At 38.0% G+C, this 22,164-nt stretch overlaps 1 protein-coding gene across 3 annotated transcripts in view; it reads right to left on the bottom strand.

Moving 5' to 3' along the window:
* Nucleotides 1-4,485: 4,485 nt before the first annotated feature.
* NRG3 (neuregulin 3) overlaps nucleotides 4,486-22,164 on the bottom strand; it is an 877,678-nt gene continuing 859,999 nt past the window's right edge. For 2 of the 3 annotated variants that reach the window (XM_077822029.1, XM_077822031.1), the window contains exons 8-9: nucleotides 16,393-16,563; nucleotides 4,486-4,993 (exon numbers count right to left, since the gene is read on the bottom strand). In XM_077822029.1, coding sequence (XP_077678155.1) covers nucleotides 4,486-4,993; nucleotides 16,393-16,563 — 679 coding nt within the window. Of the gene's footprint in view, nucleotides 4,994-16,392; nucleotides 16,564-21,489; nucleotides 21,493-22,164 lie in introns of all 3 variants that reach the window. The other variant, XM_077822030.1, reaches the window with a different exon arrangement.

Genomic DNA, 22,164 nt, shown 5'->3' with positions numbered 1-22,164 from the left:
GCTACAACAGTGCCATGAGAATGCCTTTTTTCACTTTCAGGTGACACTGTATACAAGAAGCGGGCAGCATTATCTCCTGCAAATGTGAACAAACTTGTTTGTCTGAGCTATTGGCTGAACAAAAAGTAGGACTGAGCGGACTTGTAGGCTCTAAATTTTACATTGTTTTATTTTTGAATGCAGTTCTTTGTACATAATTCTACATGTGTAAGTTCAACTTTCCTGAGAAAGAGATTGCACTACAGCAATTGTACTAGGTGAATAGAAAAATACTATTTCTTTTGGTTTTTTATAGTGAAAATGCTTGTAATCAAAAATAAATATAAAGTGAGCACTGTACACTTTGTATTCTGTTTTGTAGTTGAAATCAATATATTTGAAAATGTAGAAAACACCCCAAAATATTTAAATGGTATTCTATTATTAATAGAGTGATTAATCACATAATTAATAGTGAATCATTTTTAATCGCACGATTAATCACGATGAATGTTTTAATCACTTGACAGCCCTAATAAATTTCAATTGGTATTCTATTGTTTAACAGTGTGATTAATCCCAGTTAATTTTTTTAATCACAGTTACTTTTTTTTGGTTAATCGTGTGAGTTAACTGCGATTAATCGACAGCCCTAACAATAATCTAATCATTCCATTCAGTCAACCACTGTGAACCACATTCTATTCATGAATTGGTCCTGCTTCGAGCAGGGGGTTGGACTAGATGACCTTCAGGGGTCCCTTCCAACCCTGATATTCTATGATTCTATGATGTTTGCACAGGACTCCCATTGGCATAAATAGAATTGCCACATTAAAAAAAATGTAGCTCCATGAATCAAAGCAGAATTCTTTATATCACATGAGAGATTACTTTTTTGGGTGTTGTATTGGAAAGTTCAATTTTGTTTTAGATATTTTGGGCCAGATTCTCAGCTGATGTAAATTGCCATCACTCCACTGATTTCAATGGAGCTAGATGAATACACAGCAGTTGTGGGGGGAGTCTGGCCACCTATCTAACATTTTTCCCTACTTGAGGGCCAGATTCTGATAGCCTTACTCACCTTGAATACTATCTTATCCATGAATAGACTCATTGAACTTAATGGGACTATTCAAGAAGGGAATATTGAACATGAATTAGTATACCACAGTATAGCTCTACTGAATTATAAAGTGTTTTTCAATGGTTAATAACTTTTAAGCAAAGTGTGGTCTATATTCACCACATTTCCCACTTAAGATTTCTGGGAGCCCTGTACTGATAGGGGGTAGGGAGGAAGTTGTTGGGTTGTTTTGAAGAAAACCTATTAAGAAGCAAGAAATCTAGGACGCACGATAGCCATATTTTATAATTCTGTTCAATAGTAGTATGCTTAAGAGATGTTGATTTCCCTTGGTCAATTTTAAACCATTTGATTAGCTATTTTCACAGTTTGGTGAAGTGTAACAATCCGTGTGAATTTTCACACCTAACTAAACTTGATCTTTACAGGTCAGCTGTAAATTTCAATTATCTTATGAGTACATCAATGAGTTTAGAGCTTCTTCCATGGAGGATTATTAGTTGGTTTCCCAGCTGAGCAACAGATGTAATTTTGTTAGCATGAACTATATTCTACACTGATTTACATCCCTTCTAAGCAACTTGGGTTCAATGGGATTGTATGGAACAAAAATATGAGCTAGTATTTCAGTAGTGTAAGTGAAATTTTATGAAGTCTTTTCTGCGGCCTACATAATTAAAGTGTCAGAACTCAGAGAAATTTTTGTTTCATTCACTGTAAAATATAGCAGGTCAGGGGAAAATACTTACATTAGAGAAACATACAATACATATTACAGTGACCTGTCTAGATCTTCTTTAACTTTTTCCTCTTGAAACAATGGAACTTTCTATAAGTGCTGAAATGATATTCTTAATAAATAATACACTAGTCTATCATAAGGTTAGTATTAATGTCTCTCTATTCAAACATGCTGAAACTGAATAGAACAGGTAACATATAACAGTCACATATCCTTTGCTGAGTACAAGATAGCATCTCTAACATGAGCTGAAGATTTCTCACCATTTCAGATATTCATCTATTATTCAATCAGACACGCCATTAGTTTTTAATACATTGCTCTTCCACTATTTCTGCTTTTGAGGGTGTTAAACTAACACTTTCTTTTAAGAAAGGCATTGCCTCTTTCTTCAACAGAAATCCTGCAGTGTGTTTCCAATACATTTCAAAGGATGAATTTTCTGATTGCAAGATGTAGTTGGATTTGGGAGCAATAAGGCCAGACGTCTGTTAGTTTAAAAAGGTTTCATTTTGAAATATGTATCTTAGGTACTGATCCTGTAATTCACTGAGTGGAGGCAGCCTGCTGCACCCACATGGAGCCCTGCTGAAGTGAACAGGGCACTGCCCACACATATCAAATTGCAGGATTGGAGCTTTCATCAACAGTAAGGTACACCCCTCAGGGAACTTGTTCCTTAAATCCAGCCGTATCAAAGTAACATTTGAAGAAGGGAATCAAAGCAATGATGCTCCATTCAGGGGCATAAATCATAATTTGATCTCATATATATTTTTATTGAAAACACACAGCAAAGATTACAGCCATAGAAAGTTGTGTAAATGAGACAATTCCATTAACTTTGCTTTTTTTAGAAAAAAGACTTCTTATGTGAATACGAATTTTTCCTTAATGCCCTAACTGGGGGGAAAATAAATGGCATATGCCTTCAGCTTTTTTTACCTTTTCTTCAGTTCACTAGACAGAAGTTGAAATATTGCTTTATTACGACTCAACATACAACAGCACTAGACCGATCGATTGTTCTATTTTGGAAACTCACTCTTGAGAATGGTGAACTGGAAACTCTGGGGCACATCTAATAACTTTAGCAATTACCTTGCTGTAAAAGGAGTATGTATTTGAATACATTTTGTGTATACTGTAGATTTTGTTAATAAATCGACCAGTCTTCCAGCATTGAACAGGGAAGGCTGTTTGGTAATTATTTACTATAGTTCATTAATTTTTTAAACAAATAATTTAAACAGACTGTATTTTAAAATAGTAGTTCATATGTCATTGCTGAATTTAGCCCACTGTATTAGTGACGTATCATGTGCTGTGGATACAGAAGAAAACAGAAAAGAAAATGTAAGAAAGCAAGTGCCTGGGACACTGCAATCAGCAAATGATCTTTCTTCTCTAAAACCTTGAGCCGCCAAATGGATCTATTTGGTGGAGCCCATGTGCCCTTGCTCATTAAAGTCAAGACAGGTTTTTACAAATGCATGGACCCACCCGTACCAAACCAGCTCCAGAAAAGGGGCCTTAAACGTTCACAAGCATAAATCATGCTTAATTAAAATGACTGGAAAAACTGAATGTGGAAACAAATTAGGACAGCATGAACAAATATATGCTGAATATTGATCATCTTGTATCTCCCTGACTGATCTCTGAATAAACCATACTAAAAATATATTTTAAACGTATTCTTTTGGAGTGCTCAAAAATGTCTTCAAAGTATAACGTTATCAGAATACTGTGATTTTTGTGACAAAATAATGTGTTTGAAGTTCCCATTGGCAGAAACACACACACATGCTACCTTTTTCTTCTTCTTTTCCTTTCTCACTGAAAATCCAAACTTCAAAAGCACAGGTCACAAGATAGGGCTGCTCAGTGGTTCTGAGCAACACCCGATCATTGCATCTCCTGCTCTTATGTCCTGATTTAACAAGATGCTAATTTAAAGGTCACGGGTCATCCCACTGACTTCACTAAGACTATTCATGTAGTTAAAGGAAGCCACATGCTTAAGCAACTGGCTGAATCAGGGTTTTACAGTTGCTTCCGATTTTAGGTGGCTTGGAACCATACTTCAGAATTTAGACAGGAAAGATTGACTTTGTATGTGTGTTGGTTTGGTTTAAAATTATGAATCTGGGACCAAGTTACTGGTACAATGGATGGCTAATTATGGGGCTGTATTATTTGAGGCTACTCAAGAAGAACTTGCTCACCAGAGAATGAATTCCTGGTGGACAGTTCAACACAGCTCTACTTTGAAACCAAAGAGTCTAAGAATGAATTTGGCCATTTTGAAAAATATGCATATCCCAAGCCTTCTAACAGCCAAACAGGACAGTTTTAAAACATACTGTAACTGCAACTGAATGTGCAACTCTGAAAAAGAAAAACAACAATACCCCCCACCCCCACAAAAAAAACACCCCCAAACCAAAAATGCTTTAGATGTATGCTTTATCCCTCCTGGAACTTGTCTTTCCCTTAAAAAAATATTTTGTTAAAAACCACTATGATATGAGGGCGATTGACTATTTGGTTTCTTCTAAGTAGATGCTTTTAAATTAATGCATATAAATAATTTGTATTTAATTTCCTTCTTTTCCTGTTTAGCAAAGCATTGCAGAGATCCTTTATTTCCCCACCCCCACTCTCCTCAAAGTCACTTGGTCAATGCTGAGTCTCTGTGTGTTTTGCTTTTTAAGACAAATTTTGCCTCTCGTTCTGATTTTGCCATGGGACTCATGGGCAGAAAAGCTGTGTTTTCACTTGCACTGTTCTCTGATTCTGTGCTTGCCAGTTCATAGTCCTCTGACCTCCTTGCATCAGTCAGAATTCGAATCTGCTCCTGGACAGTTTCTAGCAATATTTTCACTTCCTGTTGTTCTGCTATAAGACAATTGCTGACTGGGGCACTGACATTGACAAGTTCAGCTGAATAGGAGTTTTTGCACCATTTGATGCCTGTTACTTCAGAAACATTTTGCATTTGCATGCAGGCTTCATCCAAGCCCACCGACGGGATGATGGGAACTGAGTTGGCCCTTGATGCGGAATATCCAACCAAGTCCTTCTGATCCACACTATTAAAATATGGGGTGGTCTCTCGTGAAGGCAGTTGCATATTTATTGAAGTATTCTGAGGAGTTTTTAAATCAGTGGATGAATACCTAAAAATAATAATAAAAGAAATAATTAGCTTTTGCATTTTGTGTGAGACAGCCAGACATGAGAGGAAACATCTGCTGAAAAAGTATCTTCCTGAAGCAAGGAATAGTCACTAGCAGGGTGGTCTAGTGGATAGAGAACTTGACTGGAATTCAGCAGAGCTCCTTTCTATACCCAGCTCTGCCACTGACCTGCTTGGTGACCTTGGGCAAGTTACTTCCCTATCTGCCTCAGTTTCCCCAGGTATAAAATTAGGATAATCTTACTTACCTCCCTTTGTAAAGTGCTTTGAGAGCTAAGTATTATTATTTTTATTATTATTTCCTTATAATAAAATGTGTAGTTTTATTATTACATTCCTAATCTGGCAAGCGGATTCCCACCTTCCTCAAGCATCAATATTTTAAAACGTGGATATTTTGGTATGAATTAGAATTTGGTAGTGTTCTGAAATGTGCAGAGAAATTAACTTCAATAAACGTGTTCTGAGTGCAATCCTACACTCTGTACCCAGGTGTTTTTATGATCTGCACTCCCATTGACATCAGTGAGAGTTACAGGATCTCAGTACCTCTGAAAATCAGATCACTTATTCAAGCACCCAAGGTTCTAAAGTTGGCCCTTTTTTCGGTCATATATGGCACAAGGCTGGTGGGGTTCTGGGAAATATTCCCGTTAAAAAAAGACATCCTAGATCCTCCATTAATTCAAATTTTGATGGAATTACATCAAATTGCATCAATTTGCATTAATTTCACCAACATTTCCATTTTGTTTAGAAGTTGGATACAGTTGCGCTGACGAAAACTGACTTTCAAGGTACATCTACGCTGCACAAACGTCACGGCAGTAAGCAGCGTATGTACACTGCACACACCCCTGGCATGGGTATAAATAGCAATGTAGGGGGCGAGGTACTGCATAGGCGAATAAAGACACAACTGAACCCTATCCTATACATCTGTCTACACAACTAAGTAGTGCTACTTTTAGTAGTGTAGTGTCCTGCTGTCTCCCCGTTCCTGGAGCCTTTCCCCGTCACTTCTCCCTTGCCAGAGCCGTCCAGTGACAAATGTAGCCACATACCACAGCATGGACACAGCTTGCTTTTTACTGTGGCATATAGCTATACATACCTTATATGCTGCCACCAGTAGAGTGCAAAGTAAACATAGCTTCAATTGCAGCAAATACTTCAAAAACATCACTGAAAATATGTGCATTTTGAATCACTTTGGAAACTTAGCAACATGCCAAAAGTCAGCAGCTCCCTTTTTAATAAGAAACATTAATACAAATCTGCTTGTACAATCAGTTAATATTCCTATTAGCCATGGTTATCAGGGACTACGGGTTTGATTCTGATCTCAGTTACAGCATGGCAAATCAAGAGTAACTAAAGTGAAATCAGTGAAAGTGAGATCAGATTCAGGCCCCACACCTTTATTGAAAGTTCATTTTCATTTGTCACATTATCACATCACTATTTAACTAGACAAGATAAAGGCTAAATCTTACATGCTTTACACAAGAGCAAGGAAAGCAAGATTTGGCCCTAATGTAATTTAATCTTACTAGGTTTCTGAGTTTCCACTTCAAGGTTCAGATTCAGCTGGGTACTTAAGTAAAAAAGTTGCCATCTTGACTTGAAGAGGACTAATCCCTGTACTTAACTAATTCATGTCACTTGGGCTTACGTACATCATTTGGTATGGGTAGATAGAGAACTAATAAAGAAGAAGAACAGATTCCTTACATAGCACATGTTCACTAGTGTTCCATTGATTGTAGTCGACTTGATTATTGCACATAGATAGTTGTACATACAATTCAGCATATCCACCTTTGGCACGTGTTATGTTCAGTGGACCTGCAATTCTACCCTTTCTTTACACTAATACCACATCGAATTGATTTAGCAATAGTGCTTTCTGGTCTGTATCAAAGGTTCCTGCCCTACTCCCAGCAGCAGTGCATTCTGGGTTGAAAGGCCTTTTGAGATACCTTGTGTATGCCCAGGGAATTATGGGAGAAAGGACCAAACTCTGATGCTGCTTGAAGAGATGTGATATCTCTTGTGTTTCACAGTGGAAGTATTAAAGAAAGTTGCAAAACAACTTTTGGGCAAATGATGAAGAAACACGCAAAAACAGAATGAAATTAGACATCTTCCAAGTCCATTTATCAAAAATCACTCGTAGAGCACATTTCAAAGAATCAATATTAAATATGGATCAAAGAAATACATCTGTAGAGAGGATATCTTAAATAAATAAATAAAATAAAAACAAAATAGTGCAGACCTGTTGGCTTGTGCCCACTCTTGCTTCCTTTGCATTTGTTTATATAATAATTTTCAAATCACTATAGCCGGAGTGGTCTCATCAGTTGCGTTATACATTTGTATTGATAATTCAGCCCCTAAATATACTTTCTGGGCTGCACCCTGCAAATGAAGCGAGTGAATTCTTTTAACGAATTTCACATGTCTAGTGATGATACACTAGCATAAGCAAGTATGAACTCAGATATTGATATGAAAATGTTAAAATTTGCCAAGTCCATAATATGGACTCAGGTCATGATATTTCGAACCCCAAAACGGCAAACCTGTTTAATGCTCAGCACATTCCCGTGAATCCTCCTTAAATACAATCAGATGTCCTAATCCTGCACTGGGAATTGTGCATTTCCATCCTTGTGTCCATGTGGTTTTCAATCAAGGATCAAAGCTGGACTAAAGCATTCAATTTGTGGGTGAGCAGATGAAGGGAAATAGCAGGGAAATCAGATTTGAACAAGTGAGGCTCAACTTTCATTTGTGTAGGGGCTGGATCCTGCTCTTGAAACAGCAAACAGAATTTTACTGATTTAATTGGGAGCAGAACTAGACCCAGAGCGATCACAGAAAATGGGGCATTATTATAAAGATACAGAACAAATACATTTTAAACAACTTTTCCTTAAAGAAAATAATTATTTTCTTCCTAAATAAACTCATTTTACATTTCCTTTTTTTGTCCTTCTGGAATGCAACTCCCTTCCTCTCCTCACCTCCTTTGCTTAAACAGAGACAAAAGAAGAAACTAATAAACATTTAGAATAAGTAAAAATAATTACGTGTTTTATTTGTGTAATTCTCAGGGTGCTGAGTGAGAATAAAATTGAACAAAACATGGTATGCTACCCTCTCCAAATCCTGACACATTTTAAGATGGACAAAATAAGTTGGGCAGAACTACATTTGAAATGGGTTATCTCAGCACAGTACAAATAACTTTATAGCAAACTAACTCTAGATCTTCGAAGTATGGATTTGAGCCAAAACCCGGGGAGATGAAGGAGAATATTTCCATTGACTTTAGTGGTCTTTGGATTTGGCATTATAAATATGCACACACAAGGCATCATATATATAAAAATACAGAGAAATGATATATATATATATGTATATGTATGTATATGTATGTATATATATATACACACACAGAGAGAAATGCTGCCTTGTGTGTGCATGTGTTTGTGTGTGTGTGTGTGTGTGCACATCAGGTTTGTGTTATAATATATATAATATACACACACACAAACCTGATGTGTGTTTGTGTGCATGCATATTTACACACATACACAGACACACAGCAGGACTCCATACATCTCGTAAAAGTTAATATCCTGAAAGGTAAACAGCTGTCACCTAAATAACCTGCAGTCAAAATGCTGGCCACTTAATCAAAAATAAACTGTCACCCTCAGACCACAGTCAGTCTCTGGGGATGTGAATGGCCCGGAGATGCTTTGTTTGTTTACGGATCTAATTTAGAACAGGTTTCTCTACTATTTAATTAGCTGGGTGCACTAATTAATCAACCGATATTAACTCTGCTCAACAAACTCTAAACTGTCAGGCCCTATTTCAAACCATGAAACCTGGCATTTCTTGAAAGCAGCCAACACTTTCCCCCAAGCAAGAAAAGAGAAGAAAATTCAGAAGATGGAGTACATTTGTGTAGCCCAGAATAAATAATTATAAAAGCTCTCCTTTGCCAAAGATGAATGTGCAATTTCTGTCTAACCTGTAGTCAGAACTGCTGATGAATGAGCCCCAGAAGATGCAGAGTACATTGTAGGTTTGGCTATGCAATCAAAAGTTCAGATATTTATCTGGAAAAACTGGGGGGGGGGGGGGACTTAAACATTTTTGCAGAAATTGACTTCCTTGTGAGAGCTACAGTCAATTGGACTGGAAATCTCAAGGGAATAGCCATACTGTGAGATTTCTGGTATCTTTTTTTGGGATCAGAAATGGGTTTCTGTCGCTTTGTGTTTGGTCCAGGCTGAAACTCCAGAGAACAAGAGATTTAAAAATAAAACAAAACAAAACACTAAAAAATCAAAACACATCATGCAAAAAATGTCATTTTTTAAAACGTAAACCTTTTGTATGGTTTTGCTCCAAAAAAACAACAACCCCACTTTTTTCAACCAAACAGATCAACCCATCAGTAGACTGCACCATGCTTTGCAAAGACCTGGTACGTTATTTTTTGAAGACTTCATTTTAATAAAATCAGATTCACAAACGAAACTGTATAATAGAAAGGAAATCAAAGAAACACATGTATCATCACACCTAACACTGAACCATTATTGCAACTCCTTTTTAAGGACTCTCTTTTAAGAATTCTGGTATCAAATTAGCTTTCAAGATTAAAACGTAAAACTGCTCTTCCCCTTCAAAAAGGGAATGATCTGAATACCCTGTATACATAATACCCTGTAAAGTATTTTCCATCCTGATTTTACAGAGATGATTCTTTTACCTTTTCTTTAATTAAAATTCTTCTTTTAAGAACAGGATTGATTTTTCATTGTTCTTAAGATCCAAGGGTTTGGGTCTGTGTTCACCTGTACAAATTGGTGAGGATTATTATCAAGCCTTCCCCAGGAAAGGGGGTGGAGGGCTTGGGAGGATATTTTGGGGGAAGACGTCTGCAAGTGGTCTCTTTGCCTGTTCTTTGTTTAAAACGCTTGGTGGTGGCAGCATACTGTTCAAGGCCAAGGCAAAGTTTGTACCTTTGGGAAGTTTTTAACCTAAGCTGGTAAGAATAAGCTTAGGGGGTCTTTCATGCAGGCCCTCACATCTGTACTCTAGAGTTCAGAGTGGGGAAGGAACCCTGACACGCTGGTACTAGCTGATTATTCAATACAAGTTTCAGAGTAACAGCCGTGTTAGTCTGTATTCGCAAAAAGAAAAGGAGTACTTGTGGCACCTTAGAGACTAACCAATTTATTTGAGCATGAGCTTTCGTGAGCTACAGCTCACTTCATCGGACGCATACTGTGGAAAATACAGAAGATGTTTTTATACGCACAGACCATGAAAAAATGGGTGTTTATCACTACAAAAGGTTTTCTCTCCCCCACCCCACTCTCCTGCTGGTAATAGCTATGTCACAAGTACTCCTTTTCTTTATTCAATACAAGGAATTCTTAAGCACTCACTCCTATGGTATCTGGGTTTCATGATAGAATTCAACACTTGAACCACACACGTATATAGGTAGTAAACTGACTCTGCCTTAAATAATAAGTGGAACACACAGTAGCGCTAGTGAAAATCTGGTCTTTCTTACCTGGTCTCAGTCATAAGACATGTGCCAGAGACCCCAGAGGCTGCTTAAAGGGGCGGGGAGGGGTTGGTTTGCCTCCCCACTGCTGATCCTCCTCTTCCTCTCTCAGGGCTACCTCCTCCTGCCCCCTAGCAGCCTGATTCCCTTGGTCCATAAGCTCTTACTCCCACTTCTTTCAAATTTGAGTGAGTGGTATTGGAATCAGGCTCACATGGTCAGAGCACCACTCAGGTTTGGCCTGGCCATCCTTCTGTCATGACAGAGGGGAGGTCATGCCAAATTTGAGTGAGTTATGTTGTGACCCTGTGCTACTCAGACAAAAAGTGGTTGGGCTATGGCCCAAGTGGCCCCCTCAGCTCCGTGGCCTGAAAGATACCCAAGGAGTTTTCCACTGACTCAAAAGATTTTAAGGCCAGAGCAGCCCTCTGTGATAATCTTTCTAGTCTGAATTCTCACATAAAACAGTCTATAGAGTTCACCCACTAATTTTTGTGTCAAGGCCACTAACTTCTGGATGAATTAGACAACAGCATATATTTTAGAAAGACAGCCAATTTTGATTAAAAGTTGCCTAGTGACAGAGAATCTATCACATCGCTAGCTAAGTTGCTTTAACAGAGAGTTGATCAATAAATTTATTGCAAAATTCTTTGGTTTTGTCAAATCAGCATTTTCTGACAAAAATGATTTGACAAAATCAAAAAATTTAGCAACAACATATCAATTGCATCCACATTTTCAGTGAAAAATTATCAGAACGTTTTTTTTCACTGAGTTACTCCAGATTTACAACCATGTAAGGGAGATCAAAATCTAACCCTACATTTGTACTGAATAGTGAGAATGTGGTAGGAATTCATAAAGTGTCACAGGAAATTCACCTATTAACTGAAGTGGGTTAAGAAGAGTGGTGGGCTTCAAAGGGGGACCTATAGTTTTATCTGTTTTGATGCTTTAAGAGTAGACTGTACCATACATTTTGGGCACAGGAAAGGAAGCAGGAGTAATAAAGGAATTATCTTTGGGATTACAAGGTTGAAGGAACACCTGCTTTGAAATAATGAGGAGGCCTTGTGGCACCGTAGAGACCAACAAATTTATTTGGGCATAAGCTTTCGTGGGTTCTAGCCCACGAAAGCTTATGCCCAAATAAATGTGTTAGTCTCTATGGTGCCATAAGGACTCCTTGTTGTTTTTGCTGATACAGACTAACACGGCTACTGCTCTGAAACCTGCCTTGAAATGAAGACTTTTTTTAATGCATTGCTAGATTATTTTTATCAAAGTGCATTGACAATTCTTCCCTGCACCACAGAGGACATATATGTATTCTTGTTAAGTTGGGCAACAAGAGATAGACTGTCATTGGTACTATTCGTACCATTATTTGTAGTGCCTCAAACCAGAAAATTGATCGCCCTTTGGAGTCCATTGAACATTTGTGCTTAGTTACAACTTTTGAATTTGTCCTTATGAGAATGGTCATTAAATGCTACTTTACTGGAATTTCAGTTGTTCATATGTACACCTGGGTGATTATGGATTTCTTTATTTCTTTCTGGTTGATAGCCCTCAGTAAAAGAAAAGCCTTCTGTTGCCTGAGGATGCCCAGAGATAGAGGTGACATGAACTCACCAGGATCGGAGTTGGTCAGATTCACCTGACTTTTTGTTTGAGGTATTGCATGGAGCAAATAAAATAATTAATACAGCTGGGTGGCTCTGAAGTTGTTTACATGGTGAAAGGCAGAGTAATTCATGTATTGCAACATGTTTAAAATGGTACAGCCTTCTAAGACAATTACTTCTACTAGTGCACGTTTTTTTTTTTGGTCTCCTAGTTACTCTTGCCCTGCTAAGGATATGAATTTGTCTTAAATGTGGGCTGCATCTCCCAAAATCTAGTGATGGATTTTCATTAATTTGTAACAAAATTTGAATGCTCAGAGAGCTTATTTAAATACATTTATAATGAGATTTGACGTGCTATTGACTCATATCAGATTATTTGAGGTGGGGATTGTGCATTGTGTGACCCTCTGCCCCCTTTTGCCTTTGCCCTGCTCTAATAGCAGTTTCTGATTTAGCATGGTGTTGCTTTTCAAAGACTCTGCAAAATAGAAAAATCTCTGTTCTGAGTGTCTGGGGGGCTTTGTTCTCATCATGCAATAAACAACCTGTACTTAAATTGTCCTTTTAAGGCCACCATATCGTGAGAACCCCAGCACTATTTGAAATTTGACTGTGTGTTGTGTAAGCATCTGGATCTCTGTCTATATGAGAGCCTTAACTTTAAACCTATTTGTCTTTATTTACTTCAACAAGAAACTATTTAGCCCAGTGAAGGGGGACACAACTTACTGGTCTACCTGCTAAACTGACCAGTGTGTTCATGCTTCAGAGTCACTGCTTATCTCCTGCAGGCTATCTAAACAACCTCCCTCTGTCAATCTGTGCTTTTTGTGACTGCCCCAGTGATTTGCTCTGACAGTGGCATTTATATTCATGTAGTTGGGATTAAATCACCTCAAGAGAAGAGAAACCTAAGGTCTGGGACTTTGCTGTTCAGACCTTCAGTAACTGAACCTTCTGAAACTTGCACCATGGGATTTCAGAATCGTCTGTCTATGAAAAGATTTCATCCTGCTGTCATTTTCCCGTGCAAATTTTGGCTACTGTTTGGCTAAGACTGCCCCTGTGACTGTGTCCATGGGTCCAGCTATGCTTGTCTGGGAAGCTTTGTCCTAGCATTCTAGCATGTGCATGCACTTAAAAGCCAGAGCTACTACCGGCACATTGAGAGGCTGTTCATGTTTTGCTGACAACAATAGTCACCACACAACAGCTGGAAGAAACATGGTACCTGGCCTGAACCAAAGGCTACTGAGGTAAATTAATGCTCCCCATAGACTTTCTCAAACTCACATGCAGTACCCAACAGTAGTCAATGGAAAACAGTAAAGTATCAAAATACATAACAAAAACCTGCAAATGTCACCCACATATCTCCATTTTTTTTTATCGAAACATAGGAATTGCCAGATTAGATCAAACCTGAGTTCCATCTAGTTCAGTATCACGTCTCTGCAATGGCCAGCACCAACTGCTTCAGAGAAGGTGTAGGATTTCCTGCAGTAGACAGATGTGTGATAATCTTCCCCCAGGAAGATCTCATCCTCATAATCAGAGATTTGTTTATATCCTGGACCATGTGATTTCACATCCTTCCAAAGTTGTTAGCATTGACTATTATAAATCTATATATCTGTGTCATCCATCTAACTATCCAATCCCTTTTCTGAATCTTGCTAAGTTCTTGGCCTCAGTAATACCTTATGACAATGAGTTCTATGGTCTAAATATGCATTGTTTGAAAAAAAAATCTCATATTTTTTTTTATCATTTTTGAAGTTGACACCTTTTAATTTTATTGAATGTCCCCTCATTCTTGAGTAATGAGACAGGTAGAGCAGAATCTCCCAACCTACCTTCTCTAAACTATCATTATTTTACATACTTCTATCATGCCCCCATTTATTTGTCTTCTTTCTAAGGCAGACAAGCACAGTCTTTTCAGTGTCTCTTCATATGAGAGATTTTCTATATCCATAATCAGTTTCATCATCTGTCTTTTGAACCTCTCTAATTCTGAAATATTATTTTGAGATGCGTTGACCAGTACTGTTCGCACATTACAGAAGAGGCCCAACCACTGATTTATATATTATCTTTATAATAATTTCTGTATTATTCTCCACACTGTTCCTTATGCATCCTAACATCATTCATGTTTGCTTTTTTGACTAGCAAGTAGCACATTAAGCTGTCCACAATGCCAATTTTATTACTTTGCATTTATCATCACTGTACTTTATCTGCCATTGTGTTGCCAGTTCATCTAGCTTGGCTAATTCCTTCTGAAGTCGCTCAGTCATCGAGAACTTGACTAACCTAAAGAACTTTGTGTCATCTCTAACTTTTGTTACTTCACTACTCATTCCCCTTTACGGGACTCTAATAAATATATTGAAGCTTCACTGGTATGGAACCTCAGTGCACCCTGCTGTTAAACTTTTGTCATGATGAAAATTGACTATTTATTCCTACACTTTGCTTCCTGTTTTAGCCCCCCTTTTTTTGAACCATGACAATACTTTTCCCATGACAACTTAATTTCTTTGGCAGACTCTAATGAGGAACCTTGTCAAACACTCTCTGAAAGCCCTGATAAATTATGGCAACTGATTCTCCTTAAATATGCCATACTTTAAAGAAGTACAATAAAACTGCCTCACAATGGATATTGTATTTCTTAACCAATGAATCCCTTAAGTAATTTAAAGAGATTATTGTAATGACTTAGGTAAAAAATAAATTAAAATAATAAAACCCAAAAGACAATTAAAATAAATCTGTTTGACTGTTCTCAATAGCCCTTAGTGATACAATTATCTGAATGTGGCTCAGACTAGGTTTCTCTATGATCTGCCGTGATATTAAAGATTTGATACAGGCTTTTATTAGAGCTGTGGCTTGCCCAAGTGTCCATGTTTAAAATATCATCTTCCCCTCCTGCTATGCAGTATACCATATGCCACTAAGATGGTAGCCTCCAACCCAAAGGTAAGTCCATAGTACTACATATACATAATGCAGTCTGTCAAGTGTTCAGGAATCTTTTGGGGGTGAAAAGCACTGTATAAAAAACATATATATATATATATATATATATATATATTCCAATAAACAGCTGTGGTCTGTGTTATCCAGGAGGTAAAAGCAGAAGGGCACAATGGTTGCTTCTGACCTTCAAAACTAAAAACACATACACAAGCCCATCTTGTCTCTTCAGTTTATTTTATTTATTTCAGGTGTTGCACATAGTCAATTCAGAAATATTGGAGGCTGATTCCATTCTAACTTATGCCCATTTTATATCAGTGTAACTCCATTGATTTCAGTGCAATTAATCTTGATTTCTAACAGTTTATGTGAAATAAGTGCCAGACCCATTACATCCCAGACATTTCCTCCTCATTCAACAAGAATTATATTTGTATAAGATCTGGAGGCTCTTTTGGAAAACTGTGGAATATTTAAATATTATGGGATTGGCTTTCAGAGGCGCTCAGCGGCTGCAACAACAACTGACTTCAAAGGAAGCTGCACTTCTGAAAGTCAAGCCTAAAGAGTAAGTGGCACTTGCATTCAATTGCTGTATCTTTTACTGAAGATGAGTTGAAAAAGAAAAATAACTCCACAACTTTTTTTGTGCATTTTAAAGGGAAAAGGCAACTGACAAGGTCATCTTATGTCTACTCCAAATGTATTTAAGGTAGCATATTTTGTAATTGTAAACAAAATGTGAGCTTTGCACTATTTGTTTTCCCATATTTGTCCAGTACTGATGGTGAAGACAATGCTGTGTACTACTCACTAGAATTACAGATCATGATATCAGTAAATGAGAAAAACAATATCTGTAAAAGATGCCAAGCAGGCAATCACTTGCAGTCTGTGCTGATCATTTCTTCTTCAGACTTTGAAGGGATTAAAATAAAAAGCAGCCATCCAAATAAAAATATAATATCCTCAAAGGCCAATATGTTGAAAATGTATTTTTGCTTTTAACATTATACATTGGATGCATAATTGTCTCAAAACTAGCAAGTACTGTAATAGCAAAGCAGATTTTCCAGATAAGGGATTTTTATTTATTTTATTTTGCAGCTGATAATGTACTTGTTTGCTTCAGTTGTTTTTATTACATACCCTTGACAAGGCATTGTGTCCTGATCTGTGATCCTTGACTCTTCTAGCTGTTGATATGCTGGTCCTGTAATTCCATTGAACCTACCCCGAGGTAAGGGTGGAGTCCTCCGAAAGGCATTCTTGTGTAGCATTCCACTTCTTTGTCCTGGGCTGCAGCATGAAGAGAGACTTCTGGGGACAAGAACAAGAGTACGGTAAAAATTACCAGAGCCCCCAACATAAATATGTATAAAGTAAAGATTGCAGAATTAATAATACATGGACTGTGGTATTATAATTTTGCTGAGGTCATTTGTGATGTCAGCAGTAGTTCTCCATGGAAATATAATGCTGTAATTCTTACTTGGCTGTTTATTCCATGTTTAAATGTCAGTCTCTCCTGGAAGAATAGAAATAAATGAAAGGTACATTGGTAATTCTCTTGTATTTGGTCAGATGTCCTTCTATTCCCCATCATTATCATCCTGGTACTTAGTGTCAGATCAACAGCTGTGGATCTGGACCTTAAATTTTAGGCATATCTACCACAGCTTTATCAACCTGCACTGTACATTTTTAGTAACAATCAGTTGTACTTTCTTTTTTTATTGTGATAAGGTTGCACAAAATTTGAGTAATTTTTAAATACGTTTTACCTATTTCAGAAAAGTGCCACCTTCTGAAAATTATTTTTATATTTTAATGGAGCTAGGAATTGTTTCCATTTACTGCAGGAATCATAAGGGATCTGGAATCCACATAAAGATATTTTATGTTAGAGTTGAATTCAGTTGCTGCTAATGCAGAAGTAAGGAAACACACGATTAAGCCAGAATCATAACCTATTTCTATCATTAACTGGTTACAAAGGTGCATAGCATCACTGACTTGTTTGTTTTCCAGCTATTCTTCTTTTTGCAGTATGTCATCTGTGCATTTCCTTTATTATCTATTAGTCTGTGGCATAATCTTAATGATAAAGCATAGAGTCAAACATAGTAAAAATCTTAAATGAATCAAACAGTACCAAAGAATCTCTATTGGTAGAAATTCCATGCTTGAATAATAAGAGTATAGCAATACAAATGTACTACCAACCACCTGACCAGGATGGTGATGGTGATTGCGAAAGGGTCAAGGAGATTAGAGAGGCTACAGAAAACCCAATAATAATGGACGAGAAGCTGGATATGAGTCAGCAGTGTGCCCTTGTTACCAAGAAGGCCAATGGCATTTTGGGATGTATAAGTAGGGGCATAGCCAGCAGATCGAGGGACGTGATCGTTCCCCTCTATTCAACATTGGTGAGGCCTCATCTGGAGTACTGTGTCCAGTTTTGGGCCCCACACTACAAGAAGGATGTGGATAAATTGGAGAGAGTCCAGCGAAGGGCAACAAAAATGATTAGGGGTCTGGAACACATGACTGAGGGAACTGGGATTGTTTAGTCTGCAGAAGAGAAGAATGAGGGGGGATTTGATAGCTGCTTTCAGCTACCTGAGAGGTGGTTCCAAAGAGGATGGTTCTAGACTATTCTCAGTGGTAGAAGATGACAGGACAAGGAGTAATGGTCTCAAGTTGCAGTGGGGGAGGTTTAGGTTGGATATTAGGAATCTCCTTCCTTAGAACTTTTTAAGGTCCGGCTTGACAAAGCCCTGGCTGGGATGATTTAATTGGGGAATGGTCCTGCTTTGAGCAGGGGGTTGGACTAGATGACCTCCTGAGGTCCCTTCCAACCCTGATATACTATGATTCTATGATTTCAATTGTCACCATTGTCATAAATATAAAGGGAAGGGTAACCACCTTTAAAATCCCTCCTGGCCAGAGGAAAAATCCTTTCACCTGTAAAGGGTTAAGAAGCTAACTCGCTGGCACCTGACCAAAATGACCAATGAGGAGACAAGATACTTTCAAAAGCTGGGAGGAGGGAGAAAAACAAAGGGTCTGTGTCTGTCTGTGTGATGCTTTTGCCGGGGACAGAACAGGAATGGAGTCTTAGAACTTAGTAAGTAATCTAGCTAGAGATGCATTAGATTATGATTTCTTTAAATGGCTGAGAAAATAGCTGTGCTGAATAGAATGACTATTCCTGTCTGTGTGTCTTTTTTGTAACTTAAGGTTTTGCCTAGAGGGATTCTCTATGTTTTGAATCTAATTACCCTGTAAGGTATTTACCATCCTGATTTTACAGAGGTGATTCTTTTTTACTTCTTTTAAAAGTCTTCTTGTAAGAAAACTGAATGCTTTTTCATCGTTCTTAAGATCTAAGGGTTTGGGTCTGTGGTCACCTATGCAAATTGGTGAGGATTTTTACCAAACCTTCCCCAGGAAGTGGGGTGCAAGGGTTGGGAGGATTTGGGGGGAAAAGACGTTTCCAAACGACGTTTTCTCAGGAACCCAGATAAAGTTTGGTGGTGGCAGTGGAAGTCCAAGGACAAAGGGTAAAATAGTTTGTACCTTGGGTAAGTTTTAACCTAAGCTGGTAAAAGTAAGCTTAGGAGTTTTCATGCAGGTCCCCACGTCTGTACTCTAGAGTTCAGAGTGGCGAAGGAACCTGGACAACCATATTGACTTGGTATATGTCACCTCAGGACGGGATGCAAAGATAAAGTTTCTAGCATTAACAAATGCTTCTTGAAGCAGCTAGTCTTGGAACCCAAGAGCAACAATAATGTAATTAAATTGAACATCCTTGTAGAGGGGGAAATACCAAAGAAACCCACCACAGTAGCATTTAACTTCAAATAGGCAAACTATACAAAAATGAGAAAGGTAATTAAACAGAAATTAAAATGAACAAAAGTGAAATGCCTGCAAGCTGCATGACATTTAAAAAAAAACATCATAACTAAATATATATCCTAAATAAATAAACAAGAAGAAACAGCAGCAGCAGCAGCAAGAAGACCAAAAATGCCACCATGGCTAAACAGATAAGTAAAAGAGGCAGTAAGAGGTAAAAAAGCATCCTTTAAGAACTGGAAAATTCTCCTGAGAAAAATAGAAAGGAGCAAAAACTCTGGCAAGTCAAGTGTAAAAGTATAATTAGGCAGGCCAAAAAAATTATGAAGACCAACTAATAAAAGGCACAAAAACTAACAGTATTTTTTAAAAAATACATCAGAAGCAGGAAGCCTGCAAACAATCAGTGGGGCCACTGAACAATCAATGTGATAAAGGAGCATATAAGGAAGACAAGTCCACTGCAGGGAAGCTGTATGTGTTAACTGCATCAGTCTTTACTGCAGAGTATTGGAGGGAGATTCCCACACCCAATCCATTTTTTTAGGTGACACATCTAAGGAACTTTTGCAGATTGAGGTGTCATTAGAGGTGTTCTTGGAACAAATTGATAAATTAAATGGTCATAAGTCACTAAGATTAGATTGCATTCACTCAAGAGTTCTGAAGGAACATGAAATTGCAGAAGTACTGACTGTGGTACGTAACCTATCATTTCAGTTGGCCTCTCTATCAGATGTTTGGAGGATAGCTAACGTAATCCCAATTTTTTAAAAAAGCTCCAAAGACAACCTCACAATTATAGACCAATAAACCTAATGTCAGAACCAGACCATGAATACAATACGTTGGAGAAGACTAAACATGGTTTTTGTAAAGGTAAATCATGCCTCACCAATCTATTAGAATTCTTTGAGGGAATCAACAAGCATGTGTATATGGGTGATCTAGAAGATATAGTGTACTTGGATTTTCAGAAAGCCTTTGACAACGTCCCTCACCAAAGGCTTTTAAGTAAAGGAAGCAGTCATGGAATAAGAGGGAAGGTCCTCTCATGGATCAGTAACTGGTTAAAAGCTAGGAAACAAAGGGTAGGAATAAATGGTCAGTTTTCACAGTGCAGAGAGTAAACAGAGTGGTCCCCCAAGGATCTGTACTGGGACCTCTGCTGTTCAACATATTCATAAATTATCTGGAAAAAGGGGTTAAAAATGAGGTGGCAAAGTTTGCAGACAATAAAAAAGTTACTCAACTTAGTTAAGTCCAAAGTTGTCTGCAAAAAGTTATAAAGGAATCTCACAAAAGTTGGTGACTGGGCAAGAAAATGGCACATGAAATTCAGTGTTTTTAAATGCAAAGCAGTGCACATTGGAAAACATAATACCTGCTATACATGCACAGTGATGGAGTCTAAACCAGCTGTCACAACTCAAGAAAGAGATCTTGAAGTCATTGTGGATAGTTCCCTGAAAACAGCTGCTTAATGTGCAATAGCAGTCAAAAGATCTAATAGAATATTGGGAACCATTAGGAAAGGAGTAAAAAATAAGTCAGGAAATATCATAATGCCGCTATATAAATCTATGGTACGCCCACACCTTGAATACTGCATGCAGTCACCCATCTCAAAAAAAAAAAAGTATATTAGAATTGGAAACGGTACAGAGAAGGGCAACAAAAATGATTAGGGGTATGGAACAGCTTCCATAGAAGGAGAGATTAAAAAGACTGGGACTGTTCATCTTAGAAAAGAGACTAAAGGGGGATAGGATAGAGATGGAGAAAGTGCATATGAAAGTGGATATGATGTGGAGAAAGTGCCTAAGAGTGTGATTCATTCCCTCCCCATAACACAAATGTGATACTCTGCACCCCATAGTCACTATAATGCTACAATTATGATATGGTTATAATATAATTATAATGCATCTTGTACAAAGTATGCCTTGTGAGATATAATTTTAAAAGTCTTAATCTGTTGAACATTAATATCTTGTTAATTTTCTGTGCTATCATTGTATAGGAAGTTTTGCTATATATGTGCCACTGAAACATGCTGTGAACAGCCTTTCAGGTACAATACTAAAAAGACCAAACAACGTTGAGGAGAATACAAAACACTCACAAGGATTACCCCAGGAACTGTGTACAATGGAAACCTCTCAGAGATAGCATGTACAAAATGGAGACTGTTTGACTCATGTCACAGCAAAAGATTTTTCCAGAAAGCTGGAAGAAGATATAAAAGGAGAAGTGACATCATCAGTTGGCCTTACTCCCCCTACAACACCTGAGAAACAAAGCCTGAACTGGGAGAAGGGGGGTACCAGGCAAGACAGAAGAATTCCTGCCTGTGTATGCAAAAGCAGTAACCTGCTTATACTAGCTAACAGGCTGAGGCACTGCTTGATTCAAATCCTATCTAGTATCTAAAGCACAGATTGTGTTTTTGTTTATTTCTTAGGTAATCTGCTTTGATCTGTAGGCTCACTACTTATAATCACTTAAAATCTCTCTTTCTGTAGTGTGTTTTGTTAGAATTGCTTGGGGAATCTGCTCAGGAACAAAAACTGGTGCACTGTTTTGGGATTTTGAGGGATGAGCGGACTCAGTAATAAACTTATATTGATCAGGCTTTTTACCATGGCAAGACAGTACGCTCTGGATCCTAGGCTGTGGAGGAGCCTTCATGTGACTGCAGCTGGGTGTGTCCCTGCCTCCATAAAGATTTGTGTGAGTGCAGGACCAGGAGCAGTCTGCAGCTTGTCAAGGCAAAACAGTGTTAGAGGGATCCCAGTCTTCTGAGACAGAGGGCTCAGTGGTACCCCAGTTCCAGCTTGCACCCATGGGGGGGGGAAGGGCATCACAGGAAGAACCAGGGGACACCCAATGAAATTAATAGGCAGCAGGTTTAAAACAAACAGAAGGAAGTACTACTTCACACAATGCACAGTCAACCTGTGGAACCTTATTGTCAGGGAATATTGTGAAGGCCAAAATTATAACTGGTTTTGAAAAAGAATTACATAAATTCATGGAGAATAGGTC

This window comes from Eretmochelys imbricata, chromosome 7 (assembly GCF_965152235.1).
Source record: "Eretmochelys imbricata isolate rEreImb1 chromosome 7, rEreImb1.hap1, whole genome shotgun sequence".
Classification (NCBI taxonomy): Eukaryota; Metazoa; Chordata; order Testudines; family Cheloniidae; genus Eretmochelys; species Eretmochelys imbricata.
Note: the sequence above shows the minus strand (reverse complement) of the source record. Positions and strands in the feature narration are given on the sequence as shown.